A 23,405-nucleotide genomic window follows, 5' to 3' on the forward strand; every position below is an offset into this window, starting at 1 on the left:
TCAAATAAACAACCTAACCTTACACCTAAAAAAATTAGAAAAAGAAGAACAAGAAAACCCCAAAGTTAGCAGAAGGAAAGAAATCATAAAGGTCAGATCAGATATGAATGAAAAATAAAGGAAGGAAACAATAGCAAAGATCAATAAAACTGAAAGCTTGTTCTTTGAGAAGATAAACAAAATTGATAAACCAGTAGCCAGACTCATTAAGAAAAAGAGGAAGAAGACTCAAATCAATATTATTAGAAATGAAAAAGGGGAAGTAACAACTGTCCCTGCAGAAATATAAAGGATCATGAGAGATTACTACAAGCAACTATAGGCCAATAAAATGGACAACCTGGAAAAAATGGACAAATTCTTAGAAAAGCACAAGCTTCTGAGACTGAACCAGGAAGAAATAGAAAATATCAACAGACCAATCACAAGCACTGAAATTGAAAATGTGACTAAAAATCTTCCAACAAACAAAAGCCCAGGACCAGATGGCTTCACAGGTGAATTCTATCAAACATTTAGAGAAGAGCTAACACCTATCCTTCTCAAACTCTTCCAAAATATAGCAGAGGGAGGAACACTCCCCAAATCATTCTACATGGCCACTGTCACTCTGATACCAAAACCAGAAAAAGATGTCACAAAGAAAGAAAACTATAGGCCAGTAGAACTGATGAACATAAATGCAAAAATCCTCAACAGAATACTACCAAACAGAATCCAACAGCACATTAAAAGGATCATACACACCATGATCAAGAGGGGTTTATCCCGGGATGCAAGGATTCTTCAATATATGCAAATCAATCTATGTGATATGCCATATTAACAAATTGAAAGGCAAAAACCATATGATCAACTCAATAGATGCAGAGTAAGTTTTCAACAAAATTCAACTTCCATTTATGATAAAAACCCTCCAGAAAGTAGGCATAGAGGGAACTTACCTCAACATAATAAAGGCCATATATGACAAACCCACAGCCAACATCATCCTCAATGGTGAAAAACAAACTATTTCCACTAAGATCAGGAACAAGACAAGGTTGTCCACTCTCTCCACTATTATTCAACATAGTTTTGGAAATCTTAGCCACAGCAATCAGAGAAGAAAAAGAAATAAAAGGAATCCAAATCAGAAAAGAAGAAGTAAAGCTGTTGCAGTTTGCAGATGACATGATACCCTAAATAAAGAATCCTAAAGATGCTACCAGAAAAGTACTAGAGCTCATCAATGAATTTGGTAAAGTAGCGGGATACAAAATTAATTCAGAGAAATCTCTTGCATTCCTCTACACTAATGATGAAAAATCTGAAAGTGAAATTAAGAAAACACTCCCATTTACCACTGCAACAAAAAGAATAAAATACCTAGGAATTAACCAACCTAAGGAGACAAAAGACCTGTATGCAGAAAACTATAAGACACTGATTAAAGAAATTAAAGATGATACATATAGATGGAGAGATATACCATGTCCTTGGATTGGAAGAATCAACACTGTGAAAATGACTATACTACCCAAAGCAGTCTATAGATTCAATGCAATCCCTATCAAACTACCACTGGCATTTTTCACAGAACTAGAAAAAAAAAATTCACAATTTGTATGGAAACACAAAAGACCCTGAATAGCCAAAGCCATCTTGAGAAAGAAAAACGGAGCTGGAATAATCAGGCTCCCAGACTTCAGACTATATTACAAAGCTATAGTAATCAAGACAGTGTGGTACTGGCACCAAAACAGAAATATAGATCAATGGAACAGGGTAGAAAGCCCAGAGATAAATGCATATGCATATGTTCACCTTATCTTTGATAAAGGAGGCAAGAATATGTAATGGAGAAAAGCAGCCTCTTCAATAAGTGATGCTGGGTAAACCGGATAGCTACATGTAAAAGAATGAAATTAGAACACTCTCTAACACCATACACAAAAATAATCTCAAAATGGATTAAAGACCTAGATGTAAGGCCAGACACTATCAAACTCTTAGAGGAAAACCTAGGCAGAAGACTCTGAGAGAGTTCCACCTCCTAGAGAAATGAAAATAAAAATAAACAAATGGGACCTAATGAAACTTAAAAGCTTTTGCACAGAAATGGAAACCATAAGACAAAAAGACAACCCTCAGAATGTGAGAAAATATTTGTAAATGAAGCAACAGACAAAGGATTTATCTCCAAAGTATACAAGCAACACATGCAGCTCAATATCAAAAAAAACAAACAACCCAATCCAAAACTGGCAGAAGACCTAAATAGACATTTCTCCAAAGAAGATATACAGATTGCCAGCAAACACATGAAAGAATGTTCAACATCATTAATCATTAGAGAAATGCAAATCAAAACTACAATGTGATATCATCTCACACCAGTCAGAATGGCCATCATCAAAAAATCTACAAACAATAAATGTTGGAGAGGTTGGGGAGAAAAGGGAACCCTCATACACTGTTGGTGGGAATGTAAATTGATACAGTTACTATGGAGAACAGTATGGAGGTTCTATAAAATACTAAAAATAGAACTACCATAGGACCCAGCAATCCCACTACTGGGCAAATACCTTGAGAAAACCATAATTCAAAAAGAGTCATGTATCGCAGTGTTCATTGCAGCTCTATTTACAATAACCAGGACAGGGAAGCAACCTAAGTGTCCATCGACAGATGAATGGATAAAAAAGATGTGGCACATATATACAATGGTATATTACTAGCCATAAAAATAAATGAAATTGAGTTATTTGTAGTGAGGTGGATGGACCTAGAGCCTGTCATACAGAGTGAAGTAAGTCAGAAAGAGGAAAACTGTATGCTAACACACATATATGGAATCTAAAAAAAAAAAAAAAAAGTCATGAAGAACCTAGGGGCAAGACGGATATATAGATGCAGACCTACTAGACTTGAGGGCACGCGGATGGGGAAGGGTAAGCTGGGACAAAGTGAGAGAGTGGTAGTGTATATATGGGCATATATACACTACCAAATGTAAAATAGATAGCTAGTGGGAAGCAGCCACATAGCACCGGGAGATCAGCTCGTTGCTTTGTGACCAGCTAGAAGGGTGGGATAGGGAGTTTGGGAGGGAGGGAGATGCAAGAGGGAAGAGATATGGGGATATATGTATATGTATAACTGATTCACTTTATTATAAAGCAGAAACTAACACACCATTGCAAAGTAATTAGACTCCAATAAAAATGTTAAAAATAAATAAATAAATAAATATATATCTATTTAAAAAAATGGTCAACGGTGTGACTTTATAACAAGAAGAATCACTTAGAACCTTCAGGAACGAAGATTTGTGTTACCCACTAATGGCAAAGGACTCATCAAACTAAGATTCTTGCTAGAGATAAGAAGATCTGGAATGAATATTGGAGAATGAAGGTCATAAATTATAACTACTATGACCAGCTAGAATACTGACAATGATAACCTGAACCTATAGTTCTTCGCTTGCTCCTACAGTGTACTGCCCATCCTCTCTACACTACCAATTTCTCCTTTAAAGAACATTATAGAAATTTAAATATTTCTTTCTCATCTTTTAGGCTGGATCACAACAGAAAAAAGAAGAAAGAATAAAAAGACTAAATATTACTTAAGATCCTAGACTTGGAGAGTAACAGTCCCTGGCTTGGTTTGAAAATATCTGTGTAGTTGTTGAGGATCTTCTTAGATACTCTTCAGGATTGTTTTCATGATAAAGGACAGAAAGCCAAATTGAAATAACATGAAAATGAGAGAGAGAGGTTAACTGATTACTTCTTGATTCCAGGAGATAAGAGAAGAATAAGAGTTTATTTCTTGTTTCACTCTGGATTCACAGCTATTTCCAGCCCTGGTTCACAGTTTATAAAACTAAGAGCAAAGTGGAATGGAAACTTTTCTTTGGGATCATTTTAATCATCCTTATGCCCCAGAAGATTATCTCTCAAGTTACTTCTAATGACAGAAAACTAAGATTCACCTAATAATATGTGTTTAGTTCCCAATTCAAGCAACTTTAACAAAACAAATTAGTCTGTCTCTGATTTCTCCTGTTAAATATAAATTGAAAACATATACTTGACAACTCATTGTACATAATCACCCGAATTTCCTGTTTCAAGTCTTAAACAGGGATTATAAATATCAACTAAGAGCAAAATAATAACTAAAAAGAAAACATTGATGCAAAAGAATTTTTGAATTATGCCTGAATTTTTTGATAGCAAAGATAATACCTACATTCTCATAATTTTTATTTATATATACTTTGCAAACAATCTGTGTAGTGTCTGTTTTTTTTAAACAGAATACTTTAAAAAACCATTTTCATTTATAATTTCTAATCAGTACATATTATATATGTTAAAAATTCCTTTCTTAATCAGCATAATTAAAATATATTTAACTTTAGCATTGGCACTGTTTCTATAAAGAATCATGGGTAGATATAAGAACATAAGTTTAATAAAGATCATATTTTGGTACCTCAATATTATCATTTTCCATTCCTCATATTACATAATTTAGGAAAGAATAGAGTAATTTATATGCTCTATTTAATTCGACATAAACACCTACATTTATGCCATGAATTATTTTATATTTAAAGTAATAGTCTGTGTTAACTGTGCCACAGTTTTACTGACAGTTTCCTTAGTTTAATAAAAGAATAGATTACTTAACTGCTTTTGGCTTTTGGTTTTTTAATTCCTTAGCTTTGCCCAGAAACAAGACTGCATCTTTGCCCTTTGTTGATATTGTGGCCTAAGCTCATTATCATGTGAATATCTGGTTATTGTTTTATAAATATTCATTTTTCAGAAGCTCACTTTTTTTTTCTTTCTTAGAACAGTAGACTTTACAGTAGCCACACTCATTATCATCATGTGGCAGTACTGCTCTTCCTCTGCCTTTGCTGCTTTAAAAATTAATGCACTGTTATTTTCTGAATACTGCATAAGCTGCTTATGAGTACATTATGCTATCAAGCAAGCACATGCAGAAAAGCTTCCTCAACTGTTATTCTTTCAATGAAAATACAGCTGGTTCTGCTTCAAAGGCACATCTTTTCACCTGCAAATGGACTTGTTCCTACACTTATTCCTCAATTCATTGTCTTTTATTTGTGTCTGGAAATCTTTAATTGCCTTTAATTAGAAAAAAGTAAATTCAGTGCTTTAATCTTGCAAACACATTCAATCATAATTCTGTCTGGGATGAATACCAAGTTCTATTCACTGTCTGATCTCTATAGCAAAGATATATAATTTATTGTCCATTTATATAGACCACACCAATTAAGATACAATAGAAAAGTGAAGAGATAAGAGTCAAAATATTTGAAAAGAAAAATTTGCAATCTAAATTTAATTACTCAACTGAATTATTGGAAGATGAGTTATTTACAACATGCCAAAAATACTGAAAAATAATAAAATTTGCTAATCAACAATAAAGACTTTTATATTTCCTACAAGGTCTTTAGAATAATTTCTCAACTGCTTCAAATCCCTCCTCCATTGCTTAAAAAGCAAAATGCTATTTGAAATCTTACTTTTCTCATATTACCATAATTACACGTAAAAGAACAATACTATTTGGCATATGAAGTATTTTCCAACTACTATATGAACACAATTTTTAGTTACTATATTACAAACTACAAATAACTATAGAAAACACTTTGCAAAAGCAAGGTTCGATAGTCTTTCTTATGGAACTCTATAGCAAGCTCCAAAAGCTATGTCAGTAAACAGAAAGTCTGCATTTTGATAGCTGCAAGATGAATAAAATCACAAATTGTGTGGTCATAGGCAAAATATCATTAAAATTTTAATCCATCAAGTTGATAAAAAGAAAATTATTACAAAGCCAGAAACACAATAAAAAATACAGATCTAATGGATTCTCATCAGCATTGTACACTTTTATACTTAGTCATACAAAATGATGCCATATATTTACTTAGAAAAAGGAGGTATCTATAAAAGTAAATTTGAAAATAGTATTTTTCTTAAAATTATTGAGGGATATCTGGGCTATAGAGAGGAAGCTGGTAAATTAATCCTCAGAAACAAAAATCTCACACAAACTTTTAAAATTATGTTATAGAGGCAACTCAAACAATGATAATTTTTCAATGCTTGCACAGAACAACTTAACATTAATCATACACATCACCATTTAAAAGCACATTAAGTCATTAAGTACTAAGAAACAAGTACTTTACTTTGAATCGCTACAAAGATAATGCAACAAGTTGCTTATGAGATATAAATTAACTTCCTAGAAAAATACATTAAAAATGCTAACCAAGCAACAATGTAATATATGGAGAGCAACTTATACATGTAGGGGAGCAAAATTTGCCACCCCAAAATGTCTCTTTGGCATGCAGATTATTTTGAGCTTAAAACAATCAAGGCCCAAAAAGACTCAGGAAGAAACTTTGATCTTCTCCTGTTTAAAAAATTTAGGTAGCTTGTTCTAAAAATAGAGCTATCACCAGAGATATCTGCAAGAATAGGGGCTGGGTGTGGTGGGTGAAACTCAGCAGTGCCTACAGATCACAGTGAACTCTGTGTTTAATTATCTCTGCAGAGCCCAGCAAACATTTGCTTACCAAAATTTGCTTTCAATCTGCATGTGAATTACCTTCTTTTCCTTTAAAATTCCAAACTACTAACCCCAAGTCCTCCTTTATTTTTAGCTGAAGATGGTATTTAAGGTGAGGGTTTCAGCCATTTTGGTGAGTTAATCAGTTTTTCCTGGGTCTCTCCTATGTATACATGTTATTTAAACTTTTGTTTGATTTTTCTCCTATTAATCTGTCTCATATCAATTTAATTCTTAGATCAGCCAGAAGAACCTAGAAGGATAGGTTCCTCCCCAACAGAGGGAATGTAGTTAAGTAAAAGGTATTATAAAGTATCTCAATCTTTAGTTTGTATTTAACCACCACTCACCCCCCCAAAAAAATCAACAAACATTTTTTTAAGTAGCTGCTATGTGTAAAGTGCCCTTTGGGATACAGAGATAAAATTAAAGGAAAACAACAAAAAGTATCACACAGAAGATAAGAAACTCCAGAAAAATTACATAACAGCATATATCAATAAGTTTTCAAGTTAGTTAAAAATACTGCTTATTATTTCAAGAGAAATTACAAAACAATAAATAATATAAACAGTAGGTTGAACAAAGGGCATATATAATTTTAATTACCTAAGAATTAGGGAGATTGTTTTATTGATTATTTTAAATAATTATTAAGTACCTCCTATCATTAGGGATGATCATTAAGGATGCAAAAATTAGATAGAGCTTCTGCCTGCAAAAATGTTTAAGTCCTAGTAGGTACAAATAAAAATATAAATACTTAAACAAGGTAGAAAGGAAGTGGTATGCGCAATCTGCAAAGTTAAATGTTAAAAGGACTTCCAGTTCTGAAAACATGGTAGAGTGGGCTGAGATGGACCTTTCTCTGATATAAGTACATAGAAACAGTAGGAAACAAACAAACAAACAGACAAACATTCTATAAAGCTCTTAATATTAGATGTACACATATTTACATACACACATACATACATATATTTATAATAAAATAAAGGAAATAGAGAAAATGTTCAAATGCCAGAAACAAGGAATAAACTCAAAGCAAGACAGCTAGTTCCAACTGATGTCCTAGTGGCCCTGGTTGCAGAAGTTGGGGTGGTCATATTAGTGCCTGTATTAGATGTCAAGAGGCTTGCACATTAGATTTTAAAGGCCCAGGTCTGTATAGTGCCACTGTGAGATATATGGATAAAGTTGAGGTTCTCAAAGGACTGACCAAAACATACAAAAAATAATTCTGTGCTTGTTTGGAGAAATAGCAAGGAATCTTTCTCCTTCCTCTAAGTTCTGGATGTGGAAGAGAGATGTGTCTCCTGTGAGAAATACAAATCTTAATACTGTTAGACCCAAAACAAGGTATGAGGTCCAAATTGCAGGAATCCTAGGCCAAGAAATAAGTCCAAAATAATAGTCCAAAATCTATAAAAACCCCATTGTCAATAAATAAATAGAACACTGTTCCATAAGAATATTTCATAATTCAGACTGCTGGGACTCTCACAGAGGGAGAAAACAGAAACAAAAACAAACCTCTGTTGAAGCTGAATACAAACACACAAACTCAGAACCATAAAGCACAGAAAAATCAAAAAAAAAAAAGAGAAAGAATAAGAAGAAATCAGCATGACCTAGAATAAATAAGCCAATACAACAAATGGGGAAGTTGGTACCATAAGAAGAAGGAATTAAAACAACCTGAAAGAATATATACAATTGCTATTTAAAATAATTAAAGAGGAAAAAATTAAGGAACAGAATAAAAACAGAATGAGTTTTTAAATGATTAAATAGACTTTTTACCCAGGACATAAAAAGGTCACTGAAATGATATATCTATGGGTGCAAGTTAAACATAGTAATAAATAAATGAGAGAGAGAAAAAGAATTTGTGAATGCTAGTCAAAGGGAAGGTAGATCTGAGAAGTAACCCAGAGTAAGACAGAGATATAAAATATAAAAGTGATTTTGAGAGATATGGATGCTATAATGTGAAGACTGAACTTATATATAATAGGAATTCCAGAAGGAGAGATTAGAGAGGAGGATAGTCATTATCAAAAAAAAAAAAAAAATCAGAGATTGAAGTCCTTCTGAAACTTAAGAAAGATGAGAATCCCCAGGATGAAGAATCACAGCAATTCTGAAGCCCACCCCCTTTTTTTCCTTTTACCAATAAAAATAAATATTTGCATTAAAGTTGAAAAATATGTTAAAAAATTCTTAATGACAGGAAAAAAAATACACCAAAAAGAAATGACAATTAGACTAATGGATGAGTTCTCATCAGAAACACCTGAAACAATAATTCAAGTGTGAGTACAATGTAACAACAATATTGTCTTTTAAGCAGAGACAGAGGAATTTTTCCCTAATAGATATTTGCATTCAGGCAAAAGGAACAAGGAAACTTCACCAGGAGGAAGATGTAAAATATAAGAGGTAGTAGTTAGTAAAGAGAGCAAACATAAAGTTAGATCTAAGTAATTATTGGTGATTAAAAAATTAAAAATAATAATTATTATCCTGTTGAAAACAAGAGAGAAAGTAATACACACAACAACAAGAACAATAGGAAAAATTAATCAGTTATAAAGAGTTAAAAATCTTTATATTGTTTAGGATAAATAAAAGTATTGATACACTTTAGTTTTCACTAAGTCAAATATATCAAATAACATTTGATGGAAGAAAAAATAAAACAAACAAAAAGGAAAATAGAGAAAGAAATGGAATGTAAAACTTTAAAATTTGAAAGAAAAAAGAAAAAAAGACAATCCAATTTTTTTTGGAAAGAAGATTAGGGTAGAGATTAGCAAGGAAAAACCACCACAGATAAAAAATACAAAATAAAATTGTGGAAATATATTTATATTTTTTATTCACAGTAAATAATATATGATTAAATTTGCTTGCCCCAAAACAAAGATTCTTAGGCTGTATCAAAGTCATAAAATATAACATTAAAGTCTAGATGAAAGTAAAAGGGTAGGAACAAAAATGTCAATAAGAATACTAAACAAAAGAAAGGTCATTACCAACATTAATTTAAGACAAAAAAAGATTCTCTGAAAAAAAATAATAGCACTTTATAAAGGCCAGCATTTAATAGAAAAGGGGGAATAATTATCAGAAATATATACCAATTTAGAAATGCTATGCAACAAAAACATAACCTCAAAATATACACAGTAAAAAATGACAGAATTATAAGAATTGACAGCTTCATGGAATTAGTGAGAATATTTCAATTATTCTTTCTCACAGAATGACAGCTCATACATTCATATTAAGTACAAAATAGATTTGAAGACCACAATTAATATAAGCAGTACTGCATCCCAATATTAGAGGATACCTATCCCTTGCAAGCACAGAGAGAATGTTAACAAAATTGACCATATATATAGTAAGCAATAGAGAAGAGCTTAATATCAAAAACTAACATTATTCTAAAAACATTTTCTGAACAGAAAACAATAGGTTAAAAATAAATTTGATATATATATATATATAATATATAGTTGACCCTTGAACAACATGGGTTTGAACCATGAAGGTCCACTTTTAGAAAGATATTTTTCCAGTAAATACAGACAGTACCACACAATTCAAGGTTGGTTGAATCCATAGATGCAGAGCCATTAATACAAAGGTCAACTATGGGACTTGAACATCCATGGATTTTGGTACCTTCAGAAGGTCCTGGAACCAATCCCTGGCAGATACTGAGGGATAACTGTATATAACTCAAGAAAGCTCTAAAATAATATAATAGAGCCAATAATGTAGTGAAGAAAACTGATCCATTAAATGGATACATTAGTAAAAAAAAGTTTGTAAAGCAAATAGCGAAGAATTCAACTCAAATAATTATAAAAGAAAGAGACAAGTTAAAGAATTACAATGTAGGAACTCAGAGACAACACTAGAATTATGGAAAAGGAAATAATAAAATCTAGTAACAAAAGCTAATTCTTTAAGATGTCTAAAAATTTAAACAAATCTCGAGTGATGAAAAAAGAGATAGAGTAAAATTAAATAATATCAATTAAAAATAGAAATTACAGTTATAATTTTAAAATATTAAGAGAATTTTATGCATAACTGTTTATGAATATATTTGATATTTTCCATTCAACTTTATCACTGAATATGTTATCCAAATTGGCTGAAAATATAGATCTATTAACTGATGGGGAAAAAAGGTAGTTAAAAGTCTACTCACCTAAAAAGCTTCAGACAGGGGTTTTGCTAGGGAGTTTTATAAACATTCCAGAAAGTCATATTTCAAAATTTATATAACCTATCCTGGAGCATATAAAAAACATATTTCTCCAATTCATTATAGAAATCTTATATGACTCTGAAACTAAAACTGAACAAAGATGGTAAAAGAATGGAAAGTTATGTGCCAATTTCATGCATGAAGAAGGATGTTAAAAAAATCTTAAATTATTAGTAAACTAAATTCAGCTGTGTATTAAAAAATATCAAGACAAAGTAGGATATATATCAGTAATGCAAGGATAGTTTAACATTTGAAAATCTATAAATACAATTTGCCAAAATAACAAAAATATCCTTCCAACAGATACAGAAAAAAATTCAATAACATTCAACATACTTTATTATTTTAAAAAAGAAAAACAAACTCTTAGCAAACTAAGAACAAAGGGGAATTTCCTTAGTCCAACAAGTATGTACCAAAACCCTAGAGCTGTATTATACATAATGGCAAAACGATTGAAGTGTTTTCTTAAAAGTCAGTCATTTATATCCAATACTTGAAAAACACAACATAAAAAGATATGAAAGATAAAATACAAAGGTTAAAAAATTTTTAATTATGCCTATTAGAAAATCAAGAGAAATTACAAATTATTATTATTACTAATAAAATGTAGTCAGGTTGCTTAGTACAAGATTAATAATTAAAATTCATTACCATGTTTATATAGCAGCAAGGACCAATTACAAAATATAATTTTATATTAGCAAAAATAATATGCAATAATAGCAAATAAATTATGTATCACTTCTGTTTAGCTCAAAAATACTCAATAACTTTATAAGGAAAATAATAAAAATTTATTGAATTTACCAGCCATATGATCATTTTAAAAGATAAAACTGATATGAATTTTCACATATAAAGACATAAATTCTCCACAAACTAATCTACAAATCCCATGGAATTCAAATTTGACTACCAGTGGCCATTTTCATGACTACTTAATTTTAAAATTCACATGAGCAGATAGAGGACCACGAGTAGTTGAGACAAGTTTTAAAAACAACAAATAAGGGTGAGGATTTGTCCTACCATTTTAAAGGCTATAAAAAAAAGTGTAAAAATATAAAAGCTATAGTAACTAAACAAGTAAGGTATTTCCAAAGCAAGAAGCAAATTGGATAATGGAATAAAGTAACAGAGAATTATTATCAGTATAAATAAAGAAATGAAACAATGTAATGAGAGAAAAACAACTCAGTAGATTTCATTCAGCTTCATCCCAGGATGTTACACAAATTGGTTCAAGAAAATATAGATCTATTAACAGATGAAAACAAAAAAGAATGAAAGAAAAGAATAGTAGTTAAAAGTCTACTCACACACATAAAAAGAAAAAGAAAAATGGCAGCAATAGATTTGTCAAAGAGAGAAATAAAAGATCAACAAATATATTAGATGATTAATCTTAGTAATAAAATGAAAACTAAAATAAGAATGAATACAGTTTCATGTGTATGAGATTGGCAAAAATTTTAAGTCTAAAAAGTAACAAAGAATATGGAAAAATAGACAACATTTCACATCATTTCTGTGACTGTAAAATAGTGAGTGCATCCACTTTAGAGAGTAATTTACCAGCATTTAGTAAAGCTGAAAATGCACCTTTCTATTGTACAGCAATAGAATATCTGGTATTTGCCAAAAATGAGAGAAAAAGAATGAAACTGGGGTAATATTTTCAGGAAACAATGGATAAGAATTTTCAAGAACATATTTTAAAAAAATGAATCTACAACAACAGGAAGCCCAGTAAACCCCAAATAGAATAAATGAAGTCAAACCTATACTTAGACTCATCTTAGTGAAACTGCAGAAATCCAAAGGCACAGAAAATCTTAAAAGGAGGTTAAAAAAAAAAATTGATTATTTTTAAAGAAGTAACATTTAGATTGAGTTCCTAGGAGTAAAAATAATAGACAAAATGCAAAGGAGTGATATTTTCATACATTGAAAGAACACACAATGAAATAAAAACAAAACCTTCCAAATTCAAATTCTATAGCCAGAGATAACATATTTCAGAAATAATGGTATATCAATATCATTTTTTTAAAAAAGAAACTGAGAAATTGCCACAAGCAGGCATATATTCTAGGAAACTCTAAAAAATGATGTCTACCAGGCACAAAAGAAAATGATTTTAAATAGAAGGTCTGGGACATAAAACAATTAGGAATAGAGGAAATAGTAAATACATATACCATTATATATGAATTTTTAGTGAATAAACTATAATAATAACATTAGGATTTTTAAAAATATAGAGAGAATAAAGAAATACCAGAATTTATTTTGGACATTGTATTTCTAAATCATGAGCAGAGTTCCCTCAGACAGTCATAATAGCCATAGTGCTATTATACTGCCAATTCCATGAACTCAGATCTTATGACTTAATTATTTTTGCATCTTCCAGTACCTAATAGAGTCTTTGGCCCCAGGGAAGCAGTATAGCGAAGGGATTCTTTGGTCAGTTTCTTGGAATGGAGTCCTGGCTCTACCTCTTACCAAACGTAGCACCTTGAGAAAGTTCTTTAACCCATCTGTGCTGTATTTTCCTGATCTGTAAAAAATGAAGCTCCTATAGGACTACTATGAGGATGAAATAAGATGTGCGTGGCAAAAGATGCCTATAATACTTCTGTTATATAAGAAAATAGGAATTTATAAGTAAATTAGTTATAATTTTTATATGATTTACCTAGCACATTTATTATTCGGCCTCATATATTTAATAATATCTATTTATAAAATATCTTAATTATGTTAGAAGTTTTAAAAATTCTATTCTTTTCCAATCTTGAAATAATTTATCTCTAGAATAATACATGTAATATTAGCCAGTCTCACACTATCTATTTTTAAAACATTATTTCTGAAGAAATGTAAGGCCCAAACCAATTTATTTCCCTTTGCAGTCAGCAATATTTCAGAATATTCAGTTTTTCTTAGTATACTGCCTTGAAAGTGAGAAGGGTATTCCATCTAAGTTCACTACACATTTCAAGATCATGATACAGTAATTAACGTAGTGTCCATTTAATGTGAAAATTCTCTATCTACGAGGTGTTTCCAGTCACAGTGTCAGCTCATTTGATTCTTACCTGAGCAAAGACTATTGTAAGAAAGGCTTTTTGTGAAAGCCATTAATCACTGTCATTTACTACATAATTTAAAAGGTAAAACTTTTAGTGGAAGACAAATATTAAACAGTGATATTGAAATCATCATTCAAAAATGGCACTGGTTTTGCCATATACAGTTACTGACTGACCATACAAAAATTACATAAATAAATGAGATTTAGTAACAAGTGAACACTGAACACATACAACGCCTCTATTCATTGTAAAACTTTATTAGCAATCTAAATTAGCTTACTAACAGCTTGAATACTGAAAAAAAAACACTGTGATACTCAGTTTATTTGTTATTTGTGCTTTGTTTTTTACCACCAATACTGAAATATCTTAAAATAATTCTAGTTGCTTTATTCCCTCCTCACATTTTGGATCATATCTGGGAAAACATCTACATAGAACTCCATGTAAGGAAGAAAGTGTCAATGATAGACCATCTATCATCATTAGTATGAGTTGAGGCTTCTGGTACTTTCTAACTCTGACACATTAAGTGAGAAAAAAAATCTTTCCTTGAGAAAATTCTCGCATTAGTTAATATCCTAATTAATTAATTAATATCTTTTCTATTTCTTTTTTTCTCTGTCTTTACAAAATCTTACATATTATTATTATTACTTACATAATATTACTATATTATTCTATAGTATATACATGAAAATCTAAACACTGCAGTGCATTATCCTTAAAAAGAGTAAACAAAAGTATACCCTTGCTATTTTAATTTTAGTATATTTTGTTTGATCATGATTACTGTATTTGCAAAGTTTACCCAGGATAACTCATGTCCATGCAACACTCTATAAACTGCTCTAACACTTTTTATGGATCTCACAAGCATCCTGTGAGAAGGGTAGAACTTATGCCTGCTTATATTTTCAAAAGGAAGTGAAACAGGAAAGAGAACTCTGTATGGGAACATAATGCATAACACAGAATCCTCAGAACAATTTAGTATAAGAAGAGGGCTGAGACTTTACAATTATATTACTTTCTCTGTCTTATTCTTTCTTGGCTCTTATATATGTGAATGGAACTAAATCAAAGGAAAGATATGCAATTTTTATAGAACAGAATACTTCAGATTTTTAGGGTGTCTATTCTCAAAAATTGATCATTAGATACAATTCAATTTCAATAAAAATCTTAGCTGATGCTTTATTTTATTTTTCTGTCATCAGTGATGATAGAAATCAGAACAGTGGTTGCATATGGGGGGTGTGGGTAAGGACTGACTAGAACTATCTGAGAAGATGGAAATGTTCTATATTTTGATTGGCATATGTGGTTACATGGATATATACACTTGTCAAAATTCTAAGAATTGTTTATTTAAGAGTTGGATGTGGATTGATCCCCAATATGGTTATTCTTTATTTATGTGGTTTAGCACATCCCATCCGATCAAACTTCAATCTGGTAAGTCAGTCCTTCTGTTTAAACACATAAATAATATAACAACCCACACTATTTACTCATGCTGCATCCTATAAGTGAAGGAAGATATATACAAAAGAAATCAAATATCATAAACCTTCTCCTAAGAAATAATATAGTCAGAAATACTGTTTTTTAATTTGCATTATCCATGAGTTAGGTGAGTTAAATCTTTCATAAGATTCTTTTGATTGCATTTTTTGTTGTAATAGTTGTTTAGTTTTGTTTGTGTATTTTGATTTCCTCTTTTATGAACTGCTTGCTCATATTTTTTGCCCATTTTACTACTGGATTTCCAGATTATTTTATTTACAGTAGGACTTTATTTTTCTACATGTAAATTTTTAATTGGTTACGTATTTTAAATATTTTTCACTTCGTTTCATCTCCTTTGTTTTGCAGAAACATCTTTTCCCTTATGGAATGTACCCTATGTATCATATTTATAAAACAGGTATATACTCTATTATTATCAATTACTTCTACTTATTTTCTGACTTGTATTGTAACTTCTTTGTTTATCTGTCAGTTATTTAGAAGAGGTTTTATTATTATTATTATTATTATTATTATTATTTTAATTTCCAAAAGAATGGGAACAGGTGGCAACAGGAAGGAACATGTAAGAAGAGAGGGTAGGGGGTGGGGAAGGGGAAGTTAACTTTTTGGCTTCCAACTGATTTCTAATTTACTACGCTTTGTTCAAAGTTGTGGTTGAAGGATATTGATTCTTTAAAATTGAGGGGACTTGGTTTGTGATGTAGTATGGAGGTAATTTTTTGTAAACACTCAATGCATCCTTGAAAAGATTGGGTAGGAAATCCTGCACCTAGAGCATAGTCTAAAACAGGGAAGCTTCATGTTATCTTCCTTTGCTGTTGACTGGACTTCCCTCTAGTCCACCATTTTACAAAGTTAAAATTTTAATGGAGAATTTTGAGGTTATCACATTATTGCCACTAAGAGTCAAAAGAATTGAAAGATTTTATAAGGATAAAAGTAAATAATTAAACAGATGTTAATATTAAAAATACTGATTATACACAAGCACCTTGCCTTAAGAATAACAATAAAAGTATTTTTGCTTTACCAAATTAATAAAATCTAAAAGAGCTTTGAAAAATCATAAGTACAAAAAATGTATTTCTTCAGAGGTAAACAGGGCTGCACTGATTTTTGTTCCTTAAAAATTCTGTGCAGTCCTTCATTATTCATATTCTGTGCATATGTATTAGGGAAAAGTTATTTTCTTAATATCATGCATAATTGCTTTTTTTCTTCATCTGAATTCACAAGAATGTATCAAAGGGAATTCATTGCTTACCAATTTGCTTTCTGTACTGATCAACAGGAAGTTTTATAGTGGAGGCATCTTTTCTTCCCATCTTTGATCTCCAAAGTGCCTGCTGCAAAGGAAGAAAATAATTATGATGAAGTCCTAAAAAATCAAAAGAACTATCTACAAACTTCAGAAATAATTTATTTCACAAAATCCATTTATAAAGCAACAGGTAAAAATGCATTTGACTTATTCCCATTAGATATTGGTAAAGAATATAAAATTCGAGAGATCTTCAAGATGGCAGAGGAGTAAGACATGGAGATCACCTTCCTCCCAACAAATACATAAGAAATACATCTACATGTGGAACAACCCCTACAGAACACTACTGAATGCTGGCAGAAGATCTCAGATGTCCCAAAAGGCAAGAAACTCCCCACGTACCTGAGTAGGGCAAAAGAAAAAAGTAAAAAACAGAGACAAAAGAATAAGGATGGGACCTGCACCAGTGGGAGGGAGCTGTGAAGGAGGAAAGGTTTCCACACACTAGGAAGGCCCTTCATGGATGGAGACTGCGGGTGGCAGAGGGGGGAAGCTTCGGAGCCATGGAGGACAGCACAGCAACACGGGTGCAGAGGACAAAGCAGAGAGATTCCCACACAGAGGATCGTTGCTGACCAGCACTCACCAGCCCCAGAGGCTTGTCTGCTCACCCACAGGGGCAGGTGGCAGCTGGGAGCTGACGCTAGGGCTTCAGAGGTCAGATCCCAGGGAGAGGACTGGGGTTGGCTGCGTGAACACAGCCTGAAGGGGGCTAAAGCACCACAGCTAGCCAGGAGGGAGTCCAGGAAAAAGTTTGGAACCGACTAAGAGGCAAGAGACCAATGTTTTGGCGTGAGCAAGGAGAGGGGAATCAGAGCACAGCCTAAATGAGATCCAGAGATGGGCACAAGCCGTGGCTATCAGCACAGACACCAGAGTTGGGCATGAGATGCTAAGGCTGCTGCTACAGCCACCAAGAAGTCTGTGTGCAAGCAGAGGTCACTATCCACCCCTCCCCTTCTGGTAGCCTGTGCAGCCCACCACTGCCACGGTCCCATGATCCAGGGACAACTTCCCTGGGAGAACACACAGTGAACCTCAGGCTGTTGCAATGTCACATTGGCCTCTGCCCCGCATTACATACCCCTCCCTCTCCCTGGCCTGAATGAGCCAGAGCCCCCAAATAAGCTGCTACTTTAACCCCGTCCTGTCTAAGGGAACAATAGACACCCTCAGGCGACCTACACACAGAGGCAGGGCCAAATCCAAAGCTGAAGCCAGGAGCTGTGTGAACAAAGAAGAGAAAGGGAAATCTCTCCCAGCAGCCTCAGGAGCAGCAGATTAAAGCTCCACAATCAACATGATGTATCCTGCATCTCTGGAATACCTGAATGGAGAATGAGTCATCCCAAAATTGAGGCGGTAAACTTTGGGAGCAACTGTAGACTTGGGGTTTGATTTCTGCATCTAATTTGTTTCTGATTTTATGTTTATCTTAGTTTAGTATTTTATGTTTATCTTAGTTTAGTATTTAGAGTTTATTGTCATTGGTAGATTTGTTTATTGATTTGGTTGCTTGCTTCCTATTTCTTTTTATATAGATATATATATATATTTTTTCCCTTTTTCTCTTTTTGTCAGTGTGTATGTGTATGCTTCTTTGTGTGATTCTGTCTGTATGGCTTGGCTTTTAACATTGTTCTAGGGTTCTGCCTGTCTGGATCTTTTTGATTGTTTTCTTTGTTTTTTGTATAAAGTTTAGTGCTTATTATCATTGGTGGATTTGTTTTTTGGTTTGGTTGCTCTCTTTCATTCTTTCTTTTTATTACTTTTAATTTTTATTTTATTTTTAATAATTTTTAAAATTTATTTTATTTTATTCAGTTTTCTTTCTTTTTTACTCCCTTTTCTTAAGAGCTCTGTGGCTGACAAGGTCTTGGTGCTCCGGTTGGGTGTCAGGCCTGTGTCTCTGAGGTGGGAGCACTGAGATCAGGACATTGGTCCACCAGAGACCTCCCAGCTCCACATAAAATCAAATGGCAAAAGCTCTCCCTGAGATCTCCATCTCAATGCTAAGACCCAGCTCCACTCAACAAACAGCAAGCTGGACAAGCTATGCCAAACAATCAGCAAGACAGGAACAAAATCACACCCATTAGCAGAGAGGTTTAGTAAAATCATAATAAGGTCACAGACACCTCTTAACACACCACTGGACATGGTACTGCCCACCAGAAAGACAAAATCCAGCCTCAACCACCAAACACAGGCACCAAACACAGGCACCAAACACAGGCACCAAACACTAAAAACAATGGAAACAAAAAATGTGCACTTGCGAAAAGGAAACCCCTAACACAGTAAGTGAAGAAAAATGAGAAGACAGAGAAACACACAACAGATGAAGGAGCAAGTTAAAAACCCACCAGAGCAAACAAATGAAGAGGAAACAGGCAGTCTACCTGAAAAGGAATTCAGAGTAATGATAGTAAAGATGATCCAAAATTTTGGAAAGAGAATGGAGAAAATACAAGAACTGTTTAACAAGTACCTAGAAGAACTAAAGAGCAAACAAACAATGATGAACAACACAATAAATGAAATTAAAAATTCTGTAGAAGGAATCAATAGCAGAATAACTGAGGCAGAAGAACAGATAAGTGACCTGAAAGATAAAATAGTGGAAATAACTACCACAGAGCAGAATAAAGAAAAAAGAATGAAAATAATTGAGGTCAATCTCAGACCTCTGGGACAACATTAAATGCACCAACATTCGAATTCTAGAGATCCCAGAAGAGGAAGAGAAAAAGAAAGGGACTGAGAAAATATTTGAAAAGATTATAGTTGAAAACTTTCCTAATATGGGAAAGGAAATAGTCAATAAGGTCCACTTCGCACAAAGAGTCCCATACAGGATAAATCAAAGGAGAAACAGGCCAAGACACATATTAATCAAACTATCAAAAATTAAATACAAAGAAAAAATATTAAAACCAGCAAGGAAAAACAACAAATAACATACAAGGGAATCCACATAAGGTTAACAGCTGATATTTCAGCAGAAACTCTGCAAAGCAGAAGGGTGTGGCAGGACATATTTAAAGTGATGAAAGGGAAAAACCTACAACCAAGATTACTCTATCCAGCAAGGATCTCACTCAGATTTGAGGGGGAAATTAAAATATTTACAGAAAAGCAAAAACGAACAGAATTCAGCATCACCAAACCAGGTTAACAACAAATGCTAAAGGAGCTTCTCTAGGCAGGAAACATAAGAGAAGGAAAAGACCTACAATAACAAACCAAAACAATTAAGAAAATGGTAATGGGAACATACATATCGATAATAACCTTAAAAGTAAATGGATTAAATGCTCCAAACAAAAGACATAGACTGGCTAAATGGATACAAAAAAAAAAAAAAAAAACGTATATATATGGTCTCCAAGAGACCCACTTCACACCTAGGGACACATACTGACTGAAAGTCAGGGGATGGAAAAAGATATCCCATGCAAATGGAAATCAAAAGAAAGCTAGAGTAGCAATTCTCATATCAAACAAAATAGACTTTAAAATAAAGGCTATTACAAGAGACAAAGAAGGACACTACATAATGATCAAGGGATCAATCCAAGAAGATATAACAATAGTAAATGTTTATGCACCCAACATAGGACCATCTCAATACAAAAGGCAAATGCTAACAGCCATAAAAGGGGAAATTGACATCAACACAATCATAGTGGGGGACTTTAACACCCCACTTTCACCAATGGACAGATCATCCAAAATGAAAATAAATAAGGAAACACAAGCTTTAAATGATACATTAAACAAGATGGACTTAATTGATATTTATAGGACATTCCAACCAAAAACAACAGAATACAATTTCTTCTCAAGTGCTCATGGAACATTCTCCAGGATAGGTCATATCTTCGTTCACAAATCAAGCCTTGGTAAATTTAAGAAAACTGAAATCGTATCAAGTATCTTTTCCGACCACAACACTGTGAGACTATATATCAATTACAGGAAAAAATCTGTAAAAAATACAAACACATGAAGGCTAAACAATACACCATTCAATAACCAAGAGATCACTGAAGAAAACAAACAGGAAATCAAAAAAATACCTAGCAACAAATGACAATGAAAAGATGATGACCTAAATCCTATGGGATGCAGCAAAAGCAATTTTAAGATGGAAGTTTATAGCAATATAATCTTACCTCAAGAAACAAGAAACATCTCAAATAAACAACCTAACCTTACACCTAAAGCAATTAGAGAAATAAGAAAAAAAATAACTCCAAAGTTAGCAGAAAGGAAGAAATAATAAAGATCATATCAGAAATAAAAAAGAAGAAATGAAGGAAACCATAGCAAAGCTCAGTAAAACTAAAAGCTGGTATTTTGAGAAGATAAACAAAATTGATAAGCCATTAGCCAGACTCATCAAGAAAAAAAGGGAGAAGACTCAAATCAATAGAATTAGAAATGAAAAAGGAGAAGTAACAAGTGACACTGCAGAAATAAAAAAGATCATGAGAGATTACTATAAGCAACGATATCACAATGAAATGGACAACCTGGAAGAAATGGAGAAATTCTTAGAAAATACAATGTTCTGAGACTGTACCAGGAAAAAATAGAAAATATAAACAGAGCAATCACAAGCAATGAAATTGAGACTGTGATTAAAAATCTTTCAACAAACAAAAGCCCAGGATGAAACGGCTTCACAGGAGAATTCTACCTATCACTTAGAGAAGAGCTAACACCTATCCTTCTCAAAATCTTCCAAGATATTGCAGAGGGAGGAACACTCCCAAACTCATTCTATTAGGCCACCATCACCCTGATACCAAAACCAGACAAAGCAGTCACAAAAAAAGAAATCTACAGGCCAATATCACTGATGAACATAGATGCAAAAATCCTCAACAAAATACTAGCAAACAGAATCCAACAGCACATTAAAAGGCTCATACACCATGATCAAGTGGGGTATATCCCAGGAATGCAAGGATTATTCATACACACAAATCAATCAATGTGATAAACCATATTAACAAATTGAAGGAGAAAAACCATATGATCATTTCTCCATTTCCTCTAAGATCCAGAACAAGATAAGGTTGCCCACTCTCACCACTATTATTCAACATAGTTTTGGAAGTTTTAGCCACAGCAATCAGAGAAGAAAAAGAAATAAAAGAAATCCAAATCAGAAAAGAAGTAGTAAAGCTGTCACTGTTTGCAGATGACCTGATACTATGCATAGAGAATCCTAAAGACACTCCCAGAAAACTACTAGAGCTAATCAATGAATTTGGTAAAGTAGCAGGATACGAAATTAATGCACAAAAATCTTTTGCTTTCTATACACTAATGATGAAAAATCTGAACAAGAAATTAAGGAAACACTCCTATTTACCACTGCAACAAAGAAAATAAATTACCTAGGAATAAACCCACCTAAGGAGACAAAAGACCTGTATGCAGAAATTATAAGACACTAATGAAAGAAATTAAAGATGATACAAACAGATCGATAGATATACCATGTTTTTTGATTGGAGGAATCAACATTGTGAAAATGACTATACTACCCAAAGAAATCTACAGATTCAATGCAATCCTTATAAAACTACCACTGGCATTTTTCACAGAACTAGAACAAAAGATTTCACAATTTGTATAGAAACACTTAAGACCCTGAAGAGCCAAAGCAATATTGAGAAAGAAATACAGAGCTGGAGGAATCAGGGTCCCTGATGTCAGACTATACTACAAAGCTACAGTAATCAAGACAGTATGGTACTGGCACAAAAATAGAAATATAGATCAATGGAACAGGATAGGAAGCCCAGAGATAAACCCACACACCAATCGTCAACTAATCTATGACAAAGGAGGCAAGGATATACTATGGAGAAAGGCAGCCTCTTCAGTAAGTGGTGCTGGGAAAACTGATCAGCTACATGTAAAAGAATGAAATTAGAACATTCCCTAACACAAAAATAAACTCAAAATGGATTATAGATCTAAATATAAGGCCAGACACTATAAAACCCTTAGAGGAAAACATAGGCAGAACACTCTATCACATAAATCACAGCAAGATCCTTTTTGACCCACCTCCTAGAGAAATGGAAATAAAAACAAAAATAAACAAATGGGACCTATTGAAATTTAAAACCTTTTGCATAGCAAAGAAAACCATAAAGAAGATGAAAAGACAACCCTCAGAATGGGAGAAAATTTTTGCAAACGAAGCAACTGACAAAGGATTAATCTCCAAAATTTACAAGTAGCTCATGCTGCTCAATACCAAATAAAGAAACAACCCACTTCAAAAATGGGCAGAAGACCTAAACAGACATTTCTCCAAAGTGGATATACAGATTGCCAACAAACACATGAAAGGTTGCTCAACATCACTAATCATTAGAGAAATGCATATCAAAACTACAATGAGGTATCACCTCACACCAGTCAGAATGGCCATCACCCTAAAATCGACCAACAATAAATGCTGGAGAGGGTGTGGAGAAAAGGGAACCCTCTTGCACTC

The 23,405-nt window shown here is 32.8% G+C and overlaps 1 protein-coding gene across 1 annotated transcript in view; it reads right to left on the minus strand.

Moving 5' to 3' along the window:
- Positions 1–23,405, minus strand: part of TRIQK (triple QxxK/R motif containing) — a 90,642-nt gene that overhangs the window by 22,660 nt on the left and 44,577 nt on the right. Inside the window, exon 3 of the mRNA XM_007452200.1 lies at positions 16,820–16,901. Within this exon, the coding sequence (XP_007452262.1) occupies positions 16,820–16,880 (61 nt within the window). The 5' untranslated portion in view covers positions 16,881–16,901. The remainder of the gene's footprint in view (positions 1–16,819; positions 16,902–23,405) is intronic.

The sequence above is a fragment of the Lipotes vexillifer genome, unplaced genomic scaffold, assembly GCF_000442215.2.
Source record: "Lipotes vexillifer unplaced genomic scaffold, Lipotes_vexillifer_v1.1 scaffold1358, whole genome shotgun sequence".
Lineage (NCBI taxonomy): Eukaryota > Metazoa > Chordata > Mammalia > Artiodactyla > Lipotidae > Lipotes > Lipotes vexillifer.